Here is a 21,469-nt window from a genome sequence, read left to right as displayed (position 1 = left end):
GTAACTGACGAAAAGGGACGGCGTTAATTCGAACATAAACGCGTCTGCTCAGAAGCACGTGCTTTGGGAAAAACATTTTCCGCCGCTGTACGTTCCCACTCAGCTGGGAGCAGCCTTAGCCGTGCGGGGGGACCTCATCCTCCCGACGGGGATTGGTGGGAGTCGTGGGTACTGGGGGGACCTCATCCGGGCTCTGCCTGCAGCGAGCGAGATCCTTCTCGCGCGCAGACCCCGGGTGCGGGCGGGGCCGCGAGCTGTAGCGCTGGGTCCCCAATCTCCCGGGAAGACGGGGCGCTTGCCCACCGTCCCGTCTCCACCGCTGAGCAGCTTTCGGAGGGAAAACGCCCCCTGTGTCCTCAGATTGACCTTCAGAAGATGCCCTTGGGGAAGCTGAGCAAGAGGCAGATCCAGGCGGCCTATTCCATCCTCGGCGAGGTCCAGCAGGTAGGCAGGGCCTCCCAGGCCTCTGCACCCCGGCTAGCAACGTCCCACGCCGCGGCGCACGGGGCTTAGGTTTCTTCAGATAAGCGTCACAAGCGTCTGCTACGTGCCAGAGGTGGGTGCGAGACTAATGAGTTAGCCGTGTTTTCAGTGATGGCATACGTAAGTCTAGAAACCGGATTAGGTGTTTGGTTCTCCCGCCTCATAAAAACGACCTGATTTTGTGTGCGCTTCGGAGTCAGGCTGAAATTGGGGGCGCCTGGCTGGCTCAGTCGTGGAGCGTGCGACTCTTCATCTCGGGGTCGTGAGTAGAGGCGCCAGGTTGGTTATAGAGATCACGAGATCACTGAAAATCCTAAAAAAAAATCGAGAAGTTGAAATTGTTTTGCGTTGCTGGGAAACCATCAGCCAGAGAGCGAAATGTTTTCTCCGTTTTGTTTGTGCTCATTGGACGTCACCCTCCTGGTCCCCGGTCCCTCCCTGTGTGCCCTGGTGGGCAGGGTGCAGGCCTGGCCTGTGAGGGAAGAGCACCGGGAAGCTAAAGTGGGACCCCGAGAGCGGAAAGTGCTGGAGAGGAGCCCTTGAACCGGAGCCCTTCAGTCCAGCTAGCAGCTGCGCCTAAGCCCTGGCCCCTTGGCTTGTCGCCCGCCGGCTGGGACGTGAAAGCGTTTGCTATTCCAGAACCCCCGGTGGAAAGGCTGGGATGCCCTGCCCCCCCACCAAGCAGAGCGAACTACACACAGAAACGTTAGCAATCGGGGAAGCCTGTGTCCCGGTGAGAAGCACACGTGCGGCCTGGGGCCTTGCGGGGGCCACATCGTCGCCCCTTTGCCACCCGTACCCCCCCTGCCGTGTCTGCCAAGTGTCCCAGTGGTCCGGCTCCTCCGTGTCTGCATTTATCGAGCACTTCCTGCATACGGGGCTCTAGTTGGCATCGCAGCAGTAGGGGAGCTAAGCCTTTCTGCATCTGGACCTCCAGGTGTGATAGAAACGAGTCCCTGCCTTAAAGCTGAAGGTCGGTGGGTAAGGGGGTTTGCCAGAGTTCATAGCGGTGGGGTCTTGCCCTTCAACGTTTTATAGTATAAAAATCCCAGGCGTCTCAGAAAGAGGAGTGTCTCGGGGGTGCCCGTGAGGTCGTCACCTGGCCGCTCCCGTTGACATCTCACGTGGCGGTGGGGTGTGACAGGTCCACAGGTGCACAGTTCTTCCTAGAAACGGAAATTCACGTGGGGAGGGGTCCTGTGCTCAGGGTGGAATGGCACCAACTCTAGCTGGTCTTGGAAATTTCCGGGCCACTCCGGAGCCGGCTCGGACCTGCCGCATGCGGGGCCCTCCCAGCTGCCGCCTCAGTCCGTGTCCCCTCTGTTCCCTCCCCTGAAGGCGGTGTCCCTGGGCAGCAGTGATTCCCAGATCCTGGATCTCTCCAATCGCTTCTACACCCTGATCCCCCACGACTTTGGGATGAAGAAGCCTCCGCTCCTGAACAACGCGGACAGCGTGCAGGTAGCTCGCGGGTCCCGGCGGGGGCCCCGGGTCCGCTGGGCGCGGATGCGCCTGGGTGTCACTCCCTGCCGCCGCTCCTCCGTGTCGTGACCCCTGAGGGCCGGGGGCAGTGCCGGGAGGACCTCGGGGCCCTCGCTTCAAAGTGGGATTTCTTCCCACGTCAGTGGAGACAGACCCCAGGCAAAACAGATGGGCTTTCTGCCCTGGCTGCGCCACGCGGAGCTGGCGGAAGGAGCCGCGGGGCAGGACGGCCTCCCCTGACAGCATCGCTCCCCTGCTTTCCCTCCCTGCCTCAGGGAGCTGGCCCCCGGTCCCCACCTGTCCCCACCTGTCCGTGTGCGGGGATGGAAATGCGTTCTCGCCGCAGGCTTGCAGCTCCCGGCCGTCCCCTCCCCCGGGGAGCAAGCCGCCCCCACCCCACCCCGGCATCCCAGAGAGTCCTCGGTAGTGTTCACTGAGCGGCGGGTGGGCGACAGGCTGTCCCCCCACACACACACCCAGCTGGAAGGTCCCCCCACCCTGGTGCCAGCCCGAGGTGTGCCTTCTGTTCCTCCAGGCCAAGGTGGAGATGCTGGACAACCTGCTGGACATCGAAGTGGCCTACAGCCTGCTCAGGGGTGGCTCGGACGACAGCAGCAAGGACCCCATCGATGTCAACTACGAGAAGCTCAAGACTGACATCAAGGTAACAGCCCCCCTCTGGCGCACCTGAGCGCTGTCCCCGGGGAGCGGCGGGCCCTGAAACAGATGGCTGGTGGCCCGTGCGGAACCGTGGGGCAGCTCACCTGTAAACAGGCACCTTGGTGGCCGGGCAGCCTTCTAGGCCAGGGCCTCTGCTATAGGATCTTGAGGGACCTTCCAGAAAGTTCCTTCTTCCTCAGTCTAGAGAGGATCTGTTTTGGACGTTTGCGTGGTGTGAACCCTAGAAGGTGCAGAAGGTGACGGCAGCCGTGACGAACGTACGGTGCCGGGTCCGTGCTCTGGGGCCGAGGGACTGTGCCGCAGGCCCCTCAACTTCCGGGGGGCCGGGGCTTGGGCAGAAGTCCCCCTGCCTCGGGCCCGGCAGGGTTGTAAGTGTGAGCCTGGAATGGGGTGTTTACGTCCCTGAAAAGAGCGTTTGCTTCCCGCTTGGGACAAAACACGTCTGTAGGGCCAGGTAGAATAAGCCACCAAACGCCCCTTGATGGGTCCCGGGGGCACCTTCTTGACCGTAATGCTGTGGGCCTGGTTCTTGGTGCAGCACTCGTTCTCTATTTTATTTTATTTTTTTTATTTTTTATTTTTTATTTATTTATTTATTTATTTATTTTAACATTTATTTTTGAGACAGAGAGAGCCAGAGCATGAATGGGGGAGGGTCAGAGAGAGAGAGGGAGACACAGAATCTGAAACAGGCTCCAGGCTCTGAGCTGTCAGCACAGAGCCCGACGTGGGGCTCGAACTCACGAACCGTGAGAGCATGACCTGAGCCGAAGTCGGAGGCTTAACTGACTAAGCCACTCAGGCGCCCCTCGTTCTCTATTTTAATTAAGCGGAGGGAACCAGAGTTCCTAGAACACCCAGCCTTCCCCACGGCGCGCGTTTGAAGCCGTGTGTGGCGCCTCGTATGTGGCCGTTACTCCGTCGGGGGTTCTCCGGGGTCTCCCTCGCTCTGATTCCAAGACGACGTTCTAGGTGGTGGACAGAGACTCCGAGGAAGCGGAGACCATCAGGAAGTACGTGAAGAACACTCACGCGACCACGCACAACGCCTATGACCTGGAAGTTGTTGACGTAAGAACCTCTCCCTCCCCCGCCCGCTCCCTCCAGCGTGGGCCTGGGTGGGAAAGAATCGTTGACTTCGCCTCAAGTAACGGGAGGAAGCGACTCGTTTGTCGAGCAGGGACAGTAGTGGTCTCACGGTTGAGGGTGGCTTCTTACTCTTTTCCTGTTTTGTTTCTTTTTTTATTCGTTTTCTGGCCCAAAGCCAAGTTTGGGAATCGGGAAGTCGTATCAGACACGCATGAGGGTCCGTGATGGGATCCCGCCCCGTGCGGCCCTTCCCCACCCCACCGAACCACCTGTCCTACCGGAACGGGCCACGCCCTCCGGCGGAGGTGGGGGGGGGGGGGGGGGGACGGTGGCCGGTAGATGTGTGTCAGGCGGAGTAACAAGTGGCGTCCGTCCCCTCGGGCAGATTTTTAAGATCGAGCGTGAAGGCGAGAGCCAGCGCTATAAGCCGTTCAAGCAGCTGCGGAACCGGCGGCTGCTGTGGCACGGATCCAGGACCACCAACTTCGCCGGGATCCTGTCCCAGGGGCTCCGCATCGCCCCGCCTGAAGCGCCCGTGGTACGTGCCTGGCGCGGGGCACGGGGGCGGGGCCTCATTGAAGGGTGGGCTTGGGCTCCGCCACGGCCGACAGGTGGCCACTGCCAGACCCTGAGCCCCGCGTTTGACCCTCGCGGGGGAGGAGGGGAGAGTAACGGCCAACGTTATGAGGCGTTGACACGCGCCAGGCACTGAGCTGAACGCGCACAGACTCGTTGAATTTTCACAAGAGCCCCGTGAGGTTCTCGCCCGGTTCAGAGGAGAGGAGAGCGGGGTCCGGAGGATACGTAGCGGCCCCGCGTCCCTGGTGCCTGGCCCCGGTCGGCGGTGCTCCGGATGTCGGCTGGAAGGTTTCAGTGTCCCTTTTCCAACCCTCCAGACCGGCTACATGTTTGGTAAAGGGATCTACTTCGCCGACATGGTGTCCAAGAGTGCCAACTACTGCCACACGTCCCAGGGAGACCCCATAGGCCTGATCCTGCTGGGGGAAGTTGCCCTTGGAAACATGTGAGTGAGCCTGGCCTCGGGCGGGTCTCAGAACTCCCTTGGCCACCACGACGGGGGAACCGGTTCTGGCCGAGTGAACTAGGGAGGCCCAGGAGCGCCTCACAAAACCCAGGATCGGGGATCCAGCCCGGCCTCGGGAACCGGCAGCGCCCATCTTCTTCCTGTGCACCGAGAAGCCGGGCTGGCTCGCGCAGACGATGGTCACCCCGTAGCGCGCACACCCCACGGGTGTTTAGGTTTTCCGTCCAAGTCTATCCCAGTTTCAAGCTCCCCGAAGAGAAAACCTGGTGGGTCCCGTGTGGGTCGGGCGTCAGCCTTGATCCTGTGGATGTCACACGGAAAGCAGGGTTCGGTAATGAGCTGGGGGCCTGGGGATCGTGGCCCGGGCAGAGAAGCCTCGAGAGCGGCCGGCCGCGGCTCCAGACAGACCCTCTCCTTCGTAGTGGCCCCGGAGCCGTGGTCGCGGACGCAGTCGATGCACAAAGAGCACACCCTCGCTTTCTGAAGCCGGGCCGGGAGGGAGCTCTGGCAGCAAGGGCGCGCTGGGTTCTCAGGGCGCTTGTCGGTTCTCACGTGGCTTCCTGCCGGTCGGACTGTTGGGGTGGGAGCCCTCGGGCCGTGGAGGCCGCTGACCCTGACCTCTCCTGAATAGGTACGAGCTGAAGCATGCCGCGCATATCAGCAAGTTACCCAAGGGCAAGCACAGCGTCAAAGGTAGGGTGGCTCAGAAACTGCCCCGGGCGCCTGGGACACCACCGGGAGGGCGCTTTCTCCCCCCAGAAGGCTGTGTTCCCGTAGCTTGTCGTAGAAACTCCACTCCCGCTCTGTGGCTGACGTCGCAGACGGCAAAGGAGGGTCTTGGCGCGGGCGGCAGCAGGCAGGGGCGTTGGGTTCTGACCTGACTCCGCTGCGGCTCGAGGGCCTCTCGTGACCTCTCATGACGCAGTGGGGCCTGGGGCGTCTTGGATCGCGTGGCTCGTGGCACCTGATGCTTTGGGGCCTCCACCTGCCAGGCGGAAGTGACTGCGGTTCTGCTGCTGAGTTCTGCTCAGCGGAAAGAGGATCCCGGGGGGCGGGGGAGGGGCGCTGTTCTTGAACTCAGTAAGGCTCGTGCCCCGGGAACGTGGCGTGTCACCTACAGGTTTCTCTATCCTGAAGAAGGACAGAGCACAGAATTCGCGTGTGGCTTTAAAACGAGCGCATAGACCCAACATAACGTGGACCGCCTCTCCTGGAAACATCTTCCGCCTCTGTCCCCACAATTCATATCACTCCGGCCTTCTCTGCAGGTTTGGGCAAGACGACCCCCGACCCTTCAGCTAGCATCACCATGGATGGCGTAGAAGTTCCCCTTGGGACGGGGATCCCGTCGGGCGTTAACGATACCTGTCTGCTGTATAACGAGTATCCTTTTCCGCGTGGGCCGTGGGCCACGCTGTCCGCGCGGGCGCAGGGGGCAGCGGTCCCTTACGCGCCCAGCGTCCCGGGCGCAGCCTGACCGGAGACCCTCCGGCCGACACGCCCTCGGCGGCCTGCCCTGGAGGGGAGAGCGGGTGCTCCGCCTCCGGGGGGCCTGGTCTGCGGGGTGTGACCTTGGCAGCTGCGGGTGCTCGCTCCGTCGTGAGACCGTGTGCTCCTTGACGCGCCCCCTCCAGGTACATTGTGTACGACGTCGCTCAGGTAAATCTGAAGTACCTGCTGAAGCTCAAGTTCAACTTCAAGACGTCCCTGTGGTGAGCCCGGGGACGTGTGGCCGAGGCGCAGCCGGGGGCGGGGGCCGGTGCGCCCCCGCTCGGCGGCCGAGAGCGCAAACCTTCCTAAATCCCCTCAGAAAGGATTCTCTGTGAGCGTTTGGTCACGTGTGAAACGATGTTCCTAGCTTTTCAAACCCCTTGTTTGTGTGGGTCTGGGGGTGGGACGGGCGGTGGGGTCCTGCCAGCCAGAAGCCGGGTGGCGACAGCTGACGATACACGAGAGGCTGGGGCCAGGTATTCGTCCAGACTAGTCCCGCGGGAAGAGCCAGGCCCGGTCAGAACGTCTGCCTTACTGGTTTCCCCAGGGGAGGAAAGAATAATCTTCCGCCACTTCTAAGCATCTGCCTTTAGTTCAGGTTTTGGAAAAATGTTAAGCGTTTATTTTGAGGTAAAAATAAAAACTAATTTCATACTACTTAGATTTTCTTTATTTTGCATCAATTGCCTTTTTTGTAGACCTTTCTTCCCCCTTCCCCGCCCCGCCGTGTGTGAGTTCTGTGGGGAGACCAGGAGGAGGGAGATCAACAATTTCTTTTCATACGTAGACCAAAAAAAAAAAAAGTGCTTTCCTTTTCTAGAGGCACGCGGACAGGGAAGCTCTTGGAATCTGTAGCATAGAGGGGCCTGGGGGGCTCGGTCGGTGAAGCGTCCGCCTTCAGCTCAGGTCGTGATCTCACCGTTCGTGAGTTCGAGCCCCACGTGGGGCTCTATGCGGACAGCTCGGAGCCTGGAACCTGCTTCGGATCCTGCGTCTCCTCCTCTCTCAGTCCCTCCCCTGTTCATGCTCTCTCTCTCTCTCTCTCAAAAATAAACATTAAAAATAGAGCGTAGCGACTTAACAGCTGCATTTGAAATTCCCGAACCTCCTGCAAGCAGCCCGTCTGGCGAGTGGAGACTGTCGCTGACACCCCCAAGGGCTCCTCGTAACTCTCAAAGCGGGACCGGCTTCTGCGTTTGTGTCCGCGCGTTTGGTCTCATTCTGGCCACAGTCTGGTTACTGTTCACGGTACAAGGTCCGCGAAGACCGGAGGGGACTTGGTGCCTGTGTCCGTGGGACCCCAGAGCGCCCAGGGCGGTGCCCCGTCCAAGTGGCCGAAGAGCAAACCCCAGACGTCGGAAGGCGGCTTGCTTTCTCCTTTCTCTGGCGGTGGACCCGTCGCGGGGCGGGACGTGCTGGTGGCCTGCAGCTCCGACCCGCGGGGCGTGCGGAAGTGATGTGGGGGGGGGGGGGGGGAGGGCCGTGACACGTGGACCTCCGACGGAAGGAGAACGGGGAGTGGGCGGCGCGGGGACCGCGGTCTGAAACCTTGGGTGAGACGGGTCTGGTGAGGGAGACCGCGCAGGGGTCCCCCGGTGTCCTCCGCGGCGGCAGAGACGCGAAGCAGGTGCTCCCGGGGCTGAGCTACACGGGGCCACGGTAATGGGCTGTGTGTGGCCGCGGCTGTGTCCCGCGGTAGCCGCGGTCGTGACTCCACACGGTTACCTGAGGGCCACGCGAGCAAGTCAACTTGGTAACAGTAGAGTCCTCGACCTGCCGAAAGCCCTCGGCGCCTTTGACCAGAGACCCGCTCCCGATGAGCCGTTCATTCAGGCCCGGCTTCCTGGATCCCGACTGTTCTGTGTCCTCGGCACCCCAGGCGGCCCAGGGAAAGGCAGTTTTACCCTCGCGGTCCTTGATGGGACAAAGTAGTTTCAGGCTGGAGTGACTGCTCAAGGGGTTCCCTGTAATCAGCACTGGTGTTTTTTTTATTTTTAAGGGGACGTTAGGTCTGATAGGATTTATTTATTTTTAATGTTTGGGAGAGACAGAGCAGAAGCAGGAGAGAGGCAGAGAGGGAGACACAGAACCCGAAGCAGGCTCCAGGCTCCGAGCTGTCGGCACAGAGCCCACGGTGGGGCTTGAACCCACAGACATTGAGATCATGCCCTGAGCCTAAGTCAGATGTTAACCCACGGAGCCCCCCAGGCGCCCCGGTCATAACTGACGTCTTCAAGAGATTTGTGTTTCGGAATTCACGTTTTTTTCTGTAAGGGAACCTGCTATGTTTTCCGGTATTTATAGTTCGGGTGTCTTTCCCCCCTTAGAAAACCGGTCCCAACCCAGGGTGGAGCTAAGTGCATCCTGGTGGTTAAGCCTTTCACAGAAACCCAAGCGAACAGGTGCGGCGCCGGGCCCGGGGGTGGGCTGCCCTCTGCCTGCAGCGGGGAGCCGTGCACACGAGCTCGGCTCACCGGCCCGACCACGCTGGTCCACCCGGTGGCGTGTGCACGCGCGCTCTGGCCTTCGAGGCCTGTCCCTGCAGGATGCCGGCCGGTGGATTCGAGGTGGCGGTTCTGCCTTGCTGCACTTGGGGTGTCGCCCCGCCGACGTCCCAGAGCCCAAGGACCGTCCCCTGAGGGAGAGGACACCCTCCCGCCAAGTCTGCTAGCCCTCACGCTGCAGCCCGCCCCCACCGCCTCCTCCCCACATCGAGTGTCGCCGTTGAGGCTTTTGTCTCGGGAGTGGCTTCTCTTGCACCTGCCAGGTTCGTCCCGTCAACACTCCGGCATCACCCACGTTCCTGAGGGGCTTCTGTTCCCAAGGCCCCTTCCCTTAAATTCTGTGTCAATTCCCAAAAGGTTAGAGTTTGCACGTTTTCTTAAGGAATGGTATTTCCACCATTTGCAGACAAGACCTTCAAATGGCAGGTTTAGGGAGGTCTGCCGATTAACCGCACCCCACGGTTTGCCCTTTTTCCTGGCTGAGGACCAGTCTCTAAAGTGGGTAATCTGGGGGCACCTGGGTGGCTCCGTCGGTAAAGCGTCCGACTCTTGGTTTCGGCTCGTCATGATCTCACGGTTCGTGGGATCGAGCCCCACGTCGGGCTCTGTGCTGACGGTGCAGAGCCTGCTTGGGATTCTCTCCCTCTCTGCCCTTTCCCTGCCCATGCTGTCTCTCTCTCTGCCCCCCCCCCTCTCACACACACACTCTCAAAATAAATAAACTTTAAAAAAAAAAAGTGATGGGGCGCCTGGGTAGCTCAGCTGCTTAAGTGTCTGACTTCGGCTGAGGTCATGATCTCCCAGTTCGTGGGTTCGAGCTCCGCGTCGGGCTCTGTGCGGACAGCTCGGAGCCCGGAGCCTGCTTCGGGTTCTGTGTCTCCCTCTCTGTGCCCCTCCCCCACTCATGCTCTGTCTCTCTCAAAACTAAACATGAAAAAAAATTAATAATAAAAACGGACTCCTGTCCGTTGGTATCTATAAATGTTTAGGTAGGTCTGTCTGTAACCCCAGATTCCTCACCTCCTAGCTCAATGCATTTTCAACTCAGGACCTTTGGAGAACCAGTGACAGGTTCCATGTGGGGAAACGGAGGCAGGACTCCAGGTGTACTCCTGGGGGTCCCCTGAGCCATGGCCCCGGTCTGGCCCTTTAACCAAGTCTTTCTCCCTCATTGACCAAAAAGATGACTCGAGCCATTCAGAATCCCTGAACTCTTTTGGTACCTACCTCTTCGAGTTGTTTGTTCAAGATTTTATTAAAAAAAAAAAAAAAAAAAAAGATTTTAAGTTGCCTCTACACCCAACGTGAGGCTCGAACTCCCAACCCTGAGGTCAAAAGTCTGACGCTCCACCGACACAGCCAGCCGGGCGCCTCCTTTGAGTTGTTTTGAGAATGGGCGTGCTGATCCCTGCGAAAGATTCGGTGTGGTTCCTGACCCCGATGCGCCCTCGGTGCGTCTCCGCCGTTACCGCTGAAATCCCAGCCCAGGTCTGGCCACGGCGTGAGTCCACGCGAGAAGCTCCGGAGGGAAGAGGGGAAGCCGGGGACCAGGACAAAGACACCAGCCCTTGTGCTTCGTAGGGGGGACTTGGACAGTCTCGGGAGGAAGAGCCCAAGGCTGTGAAGGGGCCACGGGCGCCCCTTCCATCCGTCACGAAGCCTCGCCGTGACCCTGGCCTTCCCGCTCCGCGTGGCGTCGTCCCCGGCTGCCTCCCCGCATCCACCTTGACTGACGGGACCGGTCCCCGCCACTGGCCTCACCAGGCCGGCCCCGCTTCCAGGAGGCAGGCCCTGCCAGGGCTCAGAATAGCCCAGCCGCGGCCTCAGCAGATGGCCGGGCTAATTTTAGCCGTGTGGTGCTCACCCAGGGACCCGGCCGGGCTTTGGAGATTCGAATAAGCCGGTGTGCCGCTTTGCTCTGCAGCCGGCAGCAAAGCTTTGAGTTGTTGTGACCCGCGTGTCCGCCCAGCACTTTCCCGGCATCCCAGAAAGACGCTCTTTACGGGATTCTGTCTGCTCTGAGCCAACAAGAGCCCGAACTACAGAGCCAGCGGGCAGGGAGGCCCGTGGGGCGCTGGGGACGAGCCTGGAGCCCGAGCGCCGGTGGGGGCGCGGGGGTGGGAAGCAGGGTCCTGCCTCGCTGTGCCCGCTAACAGGCAGGCGGCGGGGTCCTCGGTGTCCTGGGCGCGCGGGCTCTCTCGGCAAAAGGAAAGAAGAAAGCCGATTCTCTAGACCCCCCACCCCCTACCCCCGGTTCCTTCTCTGGGCCACATCTGGCCGATGGGCTGCGTTTTCCGGCCACGGAAGGACCGACCAGGAAGAAATCGGCCACAGGTGGCAGCAAGGACCCGGTGACTACCTAGTGTGGAGTCGGCAGCTGTGGAAACCGAGGCTCAAGGAAGTAGCAGACTCTGCCCGCGGTCCCCACGCAGGTCAGAACGGAGCTGTTTTGGGGCGCCTGCGGGGGCTCAGTCGGTTAAGCGTCCGGCTCTTGATTTCGGCTCAGGTCACGATCCCACGGTTCGTGGGTTCGAGGCCCGCGTTAGCATGGACCCTGCTTGAGATCGTCTCTCTCCCTCTCCACCCCTCCCCCTGCCCAAAATAAGTAAACGTAAAAAAAAGAATTGAGCTGGATTTTCCAGCGTGATGTTCCTCACGAGTCCCCTTCGGACCGACCCCCCCCGCCCCCCCGCCCCCCCCCCCAGAGGGTGAAGAGCCAGCCCCGTGTGGCCCGGAGGCCTGTGTCGCAGCTGCCTCGGCCCCTCTCTCGGCCGATGACTAGCCCCTGGAGGACGGTGAGGACAGAGCCAATGGCAGGAGAGTGAGGAGCCCGGGATCCGGTCCGCGGCCTCCTCTGCTGGGTCCATAACTCCTAGAAGGTGGGGTTCTAATTCGGCTCTGTTCTCTGGGCTTTCCCTTCACACTGGCCACGCGGCGGACAGCAGGGAAGGAGACAGTCGCCCCCTCGTCGTTCTCTTTCTCCCGGAAAAAAAGGGAAAAAAGAGACTTTTCTCCGTTGGTCCCCGGGGACTGATAGGCCAGGTCGGGCCACACGCCAGAGCCCCAGCCGCAAGGGAGGTGGATGTGGGGTGTCGGGCATCAGCAGCCTGTTTGGGCCGAGGCGGGCCCTCCAGCAAGGACCGAGGCGGCGCACGGGGGCGGAGTGGGCGCAGAGGCGTGGGTTCGGACACACGTCCTCTGGGACTTCTCTGGACGTTCGAAACCACGGCTGCAGAGCATCTCGAAGACATTCTGTGATTTTTTGCGAAGATGGAAACCACGGAGACAGAGCCCGCGCCCGGAATGGTTCAAGTGGCGGTACTCGGGCTAATCTCGCAGCCACCGTCCGGCTTCGGTGACGCTGCCCAGGTCGCTCCTGGGACAACTGAGCTCTTATTTTCCTCTTGATGTTTTGCCGTGAACTCGCCCCGAGGATGGCCCGTCCTCCCCTGCGTGTCTGGAGTGGGAAACCTTTGCCTGAGCAGTTCCCGGGTCCCGGCTGTCATACTGGTGGTGATTCGGTGCCACCGCGGTGCCCAGGACACCAGGGACAGTGTGACGGGCCGTGACAGGTGGTGAAGACCCCGGGGTGGGGCCGGCGGCCCTCTGCGGGCAGGGCGGGTGGTCCCGGCAGGGACTGGGCTCCGGGCAGCTGGCTTGTGGCCATGACTGAGGGAACGCATGCGACACCCGCCAAGCTAACACTTCACCCAGCACATCTTATCTTCATCCTGTCCAACAAGCACAGCACGTGATCAACACCATTTCGTTTTCTCCCGCTGCCCTTTGAAAGTTGTTCGGTGGGTGGGGGCGCCTGGCTGGTCGGTCGGTGGGGCGTGCGTCTCTTCGTCTCGGGGGTGTCAGTTCAAGCCCCGTGTTGGGTGTAGAGATTACTTAAAAATAAAACATTTTCTTTAAAGCTTATTTATTTTGAGAGAGAGAAACAGAGAGAGAGAGAGAGAGAGAGAGAATGGGTGAGGGGCAGAGAGAGAGGGAGACACAGAATGCGAAGCAGGTTCCAGGCTCCAAGCTGTCAGCCCAGAGCCCGACGTGGGGCTCGAACCCATGAACCACGAGATCATGACCTGAGCCGAAGTGGGACACTTAACTGACTGAGCCACCCAGGCGCCCCAAAACATTTAAAAAAAATAGGGGCGCCTGGGTTAAGCATCCCACTTTGGCTCAAGTCATGACATCACAGTTCGTGAGTTTGAGCCCCGTGTTGGGCTCTGTGCTGACAGCTAGGAGCCTGGAACCTGCTTCGCATTCTGTGTCTCCCTCTCTCTGCCCCTCCCCTGCTCATGCTCTGTCTCTGTCTCTCCCAAAAATAAACATTAAAAAAAATTGGGGGCAGGGAGCGCCAGGGTGGCTCAGTCAGTTGAGCATCCGACTTCAGCTCAGGTCACGATCTCATGGTCTGTGAGTTCAAGCCCTGTGTCGGGCTCTGGGCTGAGAGCTAAGAGCCTGGAACCTGCTTCTGATTCTGTGTCTCCCTCTCTGTCCGCCCCTCCCCTGCTCATGCCCTGTCTCTCCCTCTGTCAAAAATAAACATTAAAAAAAAATTTTTTTTAAATAAATAAATATGGGGTGTCTGGTTGGCTCAGTCAGTAGAGCATGTAACTTGACCTCAGGGTTGTGAGTTCAAGCCCCATTTGGGGCATGGAACCTACTTATAAAATAGAATAAGATAACATAAAAAATTAAAATAGTTCAGCAAGGGAACCTTTCTCCTGCCCCCGGAAGAAAAGTCTGGGTCTCTTTCCTTCCATAAAAGACAAATGGCCTTTCACACCCCACGATGACCCTGAGATTCAAACACAGTTTCGGCTTCTCCCCAGGCACTGACCCCTGACCTGGCGGGAGGTTCTCAGAGGCCTGGGACTCTTCTCAGACTGTTTCCCCTGCACACGTGCTGTGTTTTGAGGTCTCCCTCCTAACTTCAATCTTAACACCCCATTGCACACCATTTCATTCCACCCTCGCTCCAACCCTGTGACGTAGACATTACTGTCCACGGTCTCCAGGTGGGAAACTGAGACACAGCTGAGTCACTTGCCAAAGGCCGCACAGTCACGTACACGACGGGGCTAAGTTCCGGACATGCCTTTCATTGCCCGAATCCTACAGACCGTGCTGGACGGGCGGACCAAGCGACAACCCCCATCACCTACCCCAGCAGCCGATGAAAGTTGGGTTCAGTCTTTTGTACAAAGGAAGGATTATCGCACCTCCGAGCAATCTTCTGGGGGTTGGGGAGTGGAAATGCTCTGTATCTTGGTTGTGGTATCAGAGTCACTGAGTTGCTCATTTTAAGTAGATGCTTTTGGGGGTGGCTGTGTGGCTCAGTCGGTTGAGCGTCCGACTTCGGCAAGAGGTCATGCCTCTGAATGGAGCGAGCTCCGGGTTTGCCCTCTTCTGACCTCCTCGTAGCCTGAAGGGTGGGGGGCCCGATCCGGTGACCCCCGGGGGTGAGACTGTGGTCCCTGCCACACTGCCTGGACCTGGCTGGTCCAGCCGGGAGCCCCGGACAGCATGCCAACCCCCGTGTCCCCCTTCTTCTTCATCTGTAAAGTGGGGTTCAAGGCACCTGTTCATGGAGCTCTTCCAAGGACTGGTGGGTGTTTTTCCTCTCCAGTTTTCGCGAGTTAGTAGGTGCGAAGGACTTAGATCGGTGCCCGGTACGCAGTTACTGGCGTGGGGCCACGGCAGCCAGACCCACGTGGCTTCGGAAAGTCTCCCCGACACCCGGTCATCACGGAGCCCTTCCGGCCCCCCACGTACCCCTCTCGGCGGCCTCCGTCCGTGTCAAACGTTTCAACCATTACACATGCTCATCAGACCGTCTGCATGTATTAACTTTATTACAATTGGAATTAGATGTAGAATTAGTTCAATACCGCGTCTTAGGTTTCCAAAAATCTGTGTGGTACAGCGCGATGCAATTCTGTGGGAAAAACATTTAACTGTACATGCCTAGAAGAGAAAAAAAAAAGAAAAGATCAAGAAGAAACCCCCCCCAAAATGTAAAAACGTCCCTCTCCGGCTGGTGGACTGACGGGGGATTTTTAATCTTTGGGGTTTTTCAGGGTTTTTCACAACAAGGCTTTCGATTCAGGTCATAGAAACAAATGAATGTTTTGATTTTTTTTTTTAAGCTTATTCATTTGTGAGAGACAGTGAGTGAACGGGGGAGGGGCAGAGAGAGAGAGGGAGACCCAGAATCCGAAGCGGGCTCCAGGCTCCGAGCTGTCAGCGCGGAGCCCGACGCGGGGCTCGAACTCCCAGACCGCGAGATCACGACCTGAGCCGAAGTCGGACGCTCCACCGACTGAGCCCCCCAGGCGCCCCAACAATGAATGTTTTTAACATGGTTGGGGAGTCTCTGTGTTCCGGCCACGCTCTCCTCGCCCCTGCACTCGGTCCCCGGTATCCCAGTCTCTCCTGAGTTTTCCCCAAGGCAGGCCTGAGACAGAAGACACTGGCGGGGGCAGAGGGCACCACGGTGGCTCCCTGCTGGGGCCTCCTTCACCTGCTGCCCCCCCCCCCCACCGGGGCCCATTAGCACCTGCGGGGCTTCATCCCCAAGAGGCTCCTGGCCCTTAGTCCCAGAACGCTGCCTGACAGAGGGCTGTGGCCTCGGTGCCCGAGACAACTCCTTCCAGGCCTTGCGCCCGGGCACCGCCCGCTGGAGAGACGTTTTTCTGCACTTCCAAAGCACCGTCGTCTTTTCCGACTGGGAGGTTGGGTTTTACAGAGGGAAAGGCCCACCTGGTCGAGGGTGGACCCCGAGGCGGGGGAATCGGTGAGCTCTCTGGCTGATGGAGAATAAGGGACAGCGCTAGAGGGGCGAGTCCCCACTGTGAGACCTGGACAAGCTCCAGGAGCTGAGGCAACGTCCCCCAGATGGGCCCTGAGTGCTGACGCTTACCGGCTCGCATGACGAAAATGCTCGAAATGAAAAAGCGTCGATTTGTTTGTCCTTAATAGGGGCAAGAAGGAGCGAAGCAGGGGTGTCCGGGCCCCCTCCTCCGCTCCCCGAGGGGTGGAGGGGTGGAGGCCCCCGGGGAGGGGCGGAGCCTGCGCCCAGCCTGGCCAAGGGTGTGCTGGGCCTGGGCAGTGGGAAGTCCAGAACGGAGTCCCCAGCAGGGTCCCCTTCACCTTAGAAGTCCCCGTCCTGAGTGACCCCCGAAAAGGTCGATTGAAACCCAGGACGTCGCCCGTGAGGGTGCAGTGAACCCACCGGCCCCTGGGTGCCCCCGCAGGGTGACGCATGGGGCACAGAGGGAGCAGTGGCTGAGCCTGAACGTTCTCTCCACACCCCCTGCCGGTGCCCAACGGGACTGAGGGGCGGCACGGGGTCAACCCGGCACCTCTTCCGGGCCAGGACAGACGCCCGGACCCAGTTTGGTTGGGTTTGATTTTGAATGTTTATTTACTTATTTTGACAGAATCCCAAGCAGGCTCTGTGCTGACTGACGCGGGGCTCGAACTCAGGAACCGTGAGATCATGACCTGAGCCGAAATGGAGAGCCGGATGCTTCGACTGAGCCGCTCGGGCCCCGGGCCCCAGTTTTTAAACACCTTGGCTCCGTTGATATTCTGTCCCAGGTGCTCAGCTGAGGCATTTCAAGGGCAAGGAACCACCTGTCTTAAGAGTTTTCCCCCCTCGATCTATGGAGCCACCGGACTGAGAAAGCCATTTTACATCCTGAAGCCTGTAAGCACTTCCTTCTCCGTTTCGAAGAGAAAATCGTTTCGAGAAATGATTTCAGGGGTGCCTGGCTGGCTCCGTCGGTGGAGCATGGGACTCTTGATCTTGGGGTTGCGAGTTCAAGCCCCACATTGGGTGTGGAGATAACTTAAAGATAAAATCTTAAAAAAAAGAAGAAGAAGAGGAAGAAGAAGAAAGAAAAGAAAAATGATTTTATAGAAAATCTTTAAAAAGACCTAAGTCAAATGTTTAAATATATATAGCCCGTTCTTTGTTATTCCAAGAAACCCTCTCGGAACCACCATCTTGGAAAGAGCTCGTATTTAATGGAAAGCAAATAAATTAAGGGACTGAAATGAAATAAGGCTTCTCAACCTTGACACTATGAACATTTGGGGCTGGATAATTTTTGTAACGGAGCGGGGGCCGTTAACAGCATTCCTGGCCTCCACTCACTGACGCCAAGGGCATACGTACACTGCCTTTGGTGACGGTCACAAATGTCCCCTGGGGGGACAAAGCCACTGCATCAGATGACTGCAGCCGCGGTCAAAGCCTCAACTTCCCTGTGAATCAAATCATGAGCCACAATCACCCAGTTAAGCTGCTTCAGAATCCCTGACCCACAGAAACGGTGAACTCATAGACTCTACACAACACGTAAAATATATAATACACACTTGATACAATGTATAACGTGCATAAAGCTCTTGGGGGTGTTTATTGTGCTGCCATAAATAATCAACTCAGCGGGCACATGAGCTGTTCAGAGGAAAAGAAGCGTCCTCACGTTTCTTCAGGTTCTCAGGAGGCACCTGACCCCAAACCGTTTAAGAACCCCGATCTGGGCCAGCCTCCCTGCCAGTGTAAAAATCCTTTGCACAACACGCCTGAGCGCTGGTCAGCCTCGCGGTGCTTGAATAGTCCACTGCCTCGTAAGGTCACTCCGTTCACCGTTAAAAAAAAAGCGGCTGTACTGAACCGAGCCAAAGTCTGCTGCCTGAGCTCCCGGCCCCGAGGCTGACCAGTTTTTTTCAGGTTTCCTTACCAGTTCCTGGAGCCCTATCAAAACTTAGCTTCTCTGTGCCCTCCTCCCCCTCTCTCTCTTCTCCCTCCCCCCACCCCAATCCCTACTCACCTGTCGATCTGCCCTTCCTGGACTGTTTCCTTCAAGGCCCCTTTAGTGTCCGTTGAAATCCAACAGGATACTTCCCTTGGCTCCTTTGAAACAGGTCCGGCCCCACTACTTCCAAAGCCGGCCACCGTGGCTCAGAAACAAAACAGACGCAGAAGGACAAACCACAGGGCAACGAACCTCTTCCCAGAACGCGCGCGACCAGGTGGACGCGGGATTTTCATTGCCCGAGAGCTCGTGCAGTAGGAGGTGCCTGCTGGCGCTCATTGGCTCAGGTGGCACCACTCAGCCCGCTCTCATTGGCTCACCGCACGGCCCGCTCTCATTGGCTCAGGTGGCACCGCTCAGCCCGCTCTCATTGGCTCACCGCACGGCCCGCTCTCATTGGCTCAGGTGGCACCGCTCAGCCCGCTCTCATTGGCTCACCGCACGGCCCGCTCTCATTGGCTCAGGTGGCACGGCTCAGCCCGCTCTCATTGGCTCACCGTGCCCGCCTGGTGGGCACTCTCCGAGCAGGGGAAGGAAGGGTAGGACAAAAATACTGTGCAAGTTTGGGGGGGTGGGGCTGTGATTTAAAAGAAAAACGTTTCTTTTTTTTTTTTAACATTTATTTATTATTGAGAGACAGAGACACAGAGCGCGAGCAGGGGAGGGGTAGAGACAGGGGGAGACACAGAATCTGAAGTAGGATCCAGGCTCTGAGCTGTCAGCACAGAGCCGGACGCGGGGCTGGAACTCACAAACTGCAAGATCATGACCTGAGCCGAAGTGGGTCACTTAACCAACTGAGCCACCCAGGCGCCCCAAGAAAAACGTTTGTAAAGACAAGTGACTTTACAATGAGTTAGTGCTATGCGGGACGGCATCATCTAAGAGTGTGCACATACACTCTCCTACTTAGAAACTGACCAAATTAAAAGCATTTGTCTCTCCCAAAAAGCCGTAACAAGGTATTCTTTTTTTAAGTGTTTGTTTTGTATTTATTTGTTTATTTTTGAGAGAGAGAGAGAGAGAGAGAGAGAGAGACAGAATCTGAAGCAGGCTCCAGGCTCCGAGCTGTCAGCACAGAGCCCGACATGGGGCTGGAACTCGGGAACCATGAGATCATGACCTGAGCTGAAGTGGGACGCTTAACCGACTGAGCCACCCAGGCGCCCCAATGTTTATTTTTGAGAAAGAGAGAGGCTGCGAGCAGGAGGGAGGGGCGGGGGGGGGGGGGGCAGAGGATCCGGAGCAGGGTCTGCAGTGACAGCAGTGAGCTCGATGTGGGGCTCTAACTCATGAATCATGAGATCGTGACCTGAGCCAAAGTCAGATGCTCAACCTGCTGAGCCAGGCAGGTGCCCCCATAACAATTACTTGCAGATGCCTCGTGCTCTTTGGCCACCTCTGATAAACTTGATAAACCATCAAAAACAGTGGGTATGCCTGCCTGTGTGTTTCTCCATTGCAGACTGAGATCCCAGCAGTCAGGACCCATGTTCTGTTTATCTTTATTCTTCGGGCCTCCATGTACGGTTAATGAGTTTGTACACCGCACAAGGGGGATGCCCAGCCAGGGGGATGAATGAGGGCTGAAATCCAGCCTGCTCTTTCCTAATCAAGCTCCACGACTTGGGGTTGTGTCTACCCAGAGGGGTGTACTTCTTCTATTTTATCTGACCTATAAGTTCTCCTCATTCCCCAATAGTGTCTGTGACTCCTCATCTCCTGAACATCGTGGGATCCCAGTAAATGTTTGCTGAAACAGGGAATAAATCAAGGAAAGAATCAATGGACGGGGCACCTGGGTGGCTCTGTCGGTTAAGCGTCTGACTTCGGCTCAGGTCGCTATCTCGAAGTTCATGAGCGCATTGGGCTCGCTTCTGTCAGCATAGAGACCGCTTCAGATCCTCTGTCCCCCCCCCATCTCTCCCCCTCCCCCACTTGCCCTCTGTCTCTCAAAAATAAATAAACATTAAAAAAGAAGAAGAAGAAGAAGAAGAAGAAGAAAATACAACATGAGAACAGAGGAGGAGAGGGGAATAAAAAGCCAGAGTTAGCGGCAGCCCAGGTGGCTCAGCTGGTGGAGCATGAGACTCCTGATCTCGGGGTCATGTGTTCAAGCCCCACGTTGTGCATAGAGCTTACTTTAAAGAAATTAAATTTTTTTTAATTTAAAAAATAGCCAGGGTGCCCGGCTGGCAGTGGAGCATGCAACTTTTTTTTTTTCTTAATCTTTATTTATTTTGAGAGAGAGACAGAGTGTGAGCAGGGGAGAAACTGAGGGGAGGAAGACACAGAATCAGAAGCAGGCTCCAGGCCCCGAGCTGTCAGCAGAGAGCCCGACGAGGGGTTCGAACTCCTGAACTGTGAGTTCATGACCTGAGCCAAAGTCGGACGCTTAACCCACTGAGCCACCCAGGCGCCCTGAGCATTCGACTCTTGATCGCATTCAGGGTTGTGAGTTCGAGCCCCGTGTTGGGTGTAGAGATCACTTACAAATAAAATCTTTAAAAAAAAAAAAAAAAAAAAGCCAAGAACTAAATATAGACAAAAATCCATATGCCTCGTTGGGGGAAGAAATTATGCTTTAGAAGAGGAATTCGAATAATGCAGGAAGAAATGAATAACTTTGAGAGGACAAAAATGCTGGTGGTCAACGGAGATGCAACGTGGTTCCTGGACACAGAGGCCCAGGGGAAGGATTAGAGCTAAAAGGCTAAGGTCATAGGAGGAAGACAAGTTCCAGGGCCGGGGGTGGGAGCCAGGGAATGCACAAATAGTTATTAAATACCCATGTGTTTGCTCATGCGTGTGACACCATAAAGCCGAGAACGCTTGCAACCAAAGAACCAGGTAGGTCTCCTCTCTGGAAGTGCTCTGGAGAGCACTCTGTCCTGCACATAAGATCCATGCAATAAATATGGGTGGGATCAAGCAGGGCCAATACATGATCAAGGAGCCAACACAGCATGAGTGGGGGCAGGGCAGAGAGGGGGACAGAATCCGAAGCAGCTCCAGGCTCCGAGCCATCAGCACAGAGCCCAGTGCGCGGCTCGAACCCACGAACCAAGAGATCGTGATCTGAGCTGAAGTCGGGTGCTCAATCGACTGAGCCACCCAGGAGCCCCTTAGTATTATTTTTTTAAATGTTTATTTATTTTTTAGAGAGAGAGAGAGAGAGACATAGCAGGAGCGGGGGAGGGGCAGAGGGAGAGGGAGACCCAGAATCCGAAGAAGGCTCCAGGCTCCGAGCTGTCAGCACACGGTCCAACGTGGGGCTCGAACTCATGGGCTGCGAGATCATGACCTGAGCCGAAATTGGATGCTCAACCGACTGAGCCACTCAGGTGCCCCTATATTTTTAAATTAATCAACAAGCACCATGAAGAAGCTTTACTAGAAGAGAGACTTTGCAAAGCTTGTGCTCGTTCTGTTGACAGACTGGAGCCACTCCAGCCACTCTGGGACGAGGAACACAAGTTTACTGGCTGTGCGATCCTAGAAAGTTTCATAAACTCTTGGTACATTAGTAAAATGAGGGATAATAACAGCGCTGCTCTCGATGGGTTATACGAATTAAGCGAGAAAAGTGTAGGTAGCGTTAGCTAGTGACTAATGCGTAGCGGGTAATCTGTAAATGGTAACGGCTGGTGATTATATAAATGCAAAATAACCATTTCCACAGGCGTGCAGATAGTCTAAGGCTTAAAATCAAATGGGCCAGAAAAGAAGGAAACAAAATAACCAACAACCACCAAATAACAACGAAATAACCAAAGCGAGCTACTAGTAACATTTTGGTACATTTCTTTCTGGTCTGCTTTTTTTTTTTTTTTTTTAATGTTTATTTTTTTATTTTGAGA

At 57.3% G+C, this 21,469-nt stretch overlaps 1 protein-coding gene and 2 long non-coding RNA genes across 4 annotated transcripts in view; 1 reads left to right on the top strand and 2 right to left on the bottom strand.

Moving 5' to 3' along the window:
* The window catches only part of PARP1 (poly(ADP-ribose) polymerase 1), a 38,189-nt gene extending 31,261 nt beyond the window's left edge, over positions 1-6,928 (top strand). The window contains exons 15-23 of one of the 2 annotated variants that reach the window (XM_078441300.2): positions 361-444; positions 1,822-1,944; positions 2,501-2,629; positions 3,619-3,717; positions 4,121-4,273; positions 4,632-4,759; positions 5,412-5,473; positions 6,049-6,163; positions 6,415-6,928. In XM_078441300.2, coding sequence (XP_078297426.1) covers positions 361-444; positions 1,822-1,944; positions 2,501-2,629; positions 3,619-3,717; positions 4,121-4,273; positions 4,632-4,759; positions 5,412-5,473; positions 6,049-6,163; positions 6,415-6,496 — 975 coding nt within the window. In that variant the 3' untranslated portion in view covers positions 6,497-6,928. The remainder of the gene's footprint in view (positions 1-360; positions 445-1,821; positions 1,945-2,500; positions 2,630-3,618; positions 3,718-4,120; positions 4,274-4,631; positions 4,760-5,411; positions 5,474-6,048; positions 6,164-6,414) is intronic. The other variant, XM_078441301.2, reaches the window with a different exon arrangement.
* Positions 1-21,469, bottom strand: part of LOC145713337 (uncharacterized) — a 385,846-nt gene that overhangs the window by 262,573 nt on the left and 101,804 nt on the right. The gene's annotated exons all lie outside the window — the stretch shown is intronic.
* On the bottom strand, positions 14,006-17,852 carry LOC132685919 (uncharacterized). Its single transcript, XR_009613342.2, has 3 exons — positions 17,625-17,852; positions 16,964-17,052; positions 14,006-14,748 (listed from the first exon to the last, which is right to left on the bottom strand). It is a non-coding gene; the product is annotated as an uncharacterized LOC132685919 (long non-coding RNA).

Source organism: Panthera onca, chromosome F1, assembly GCF_046562875.1.
Source record: "Panthera onca isolate mPanOnc1 chromosome F1, mPanOnc1 haplotype 2, whole genome shotgun sequence".
In the NCBI taxonomy this organism is placed as follows: Eukaryota; Metazoa; Chordata; class Mammalia; order Carnivora; family Felidae; genus Panthera; species Panthera onca.
This window is presented reverse-complemented; position numbering and strand designations above follow the sequence as displayed.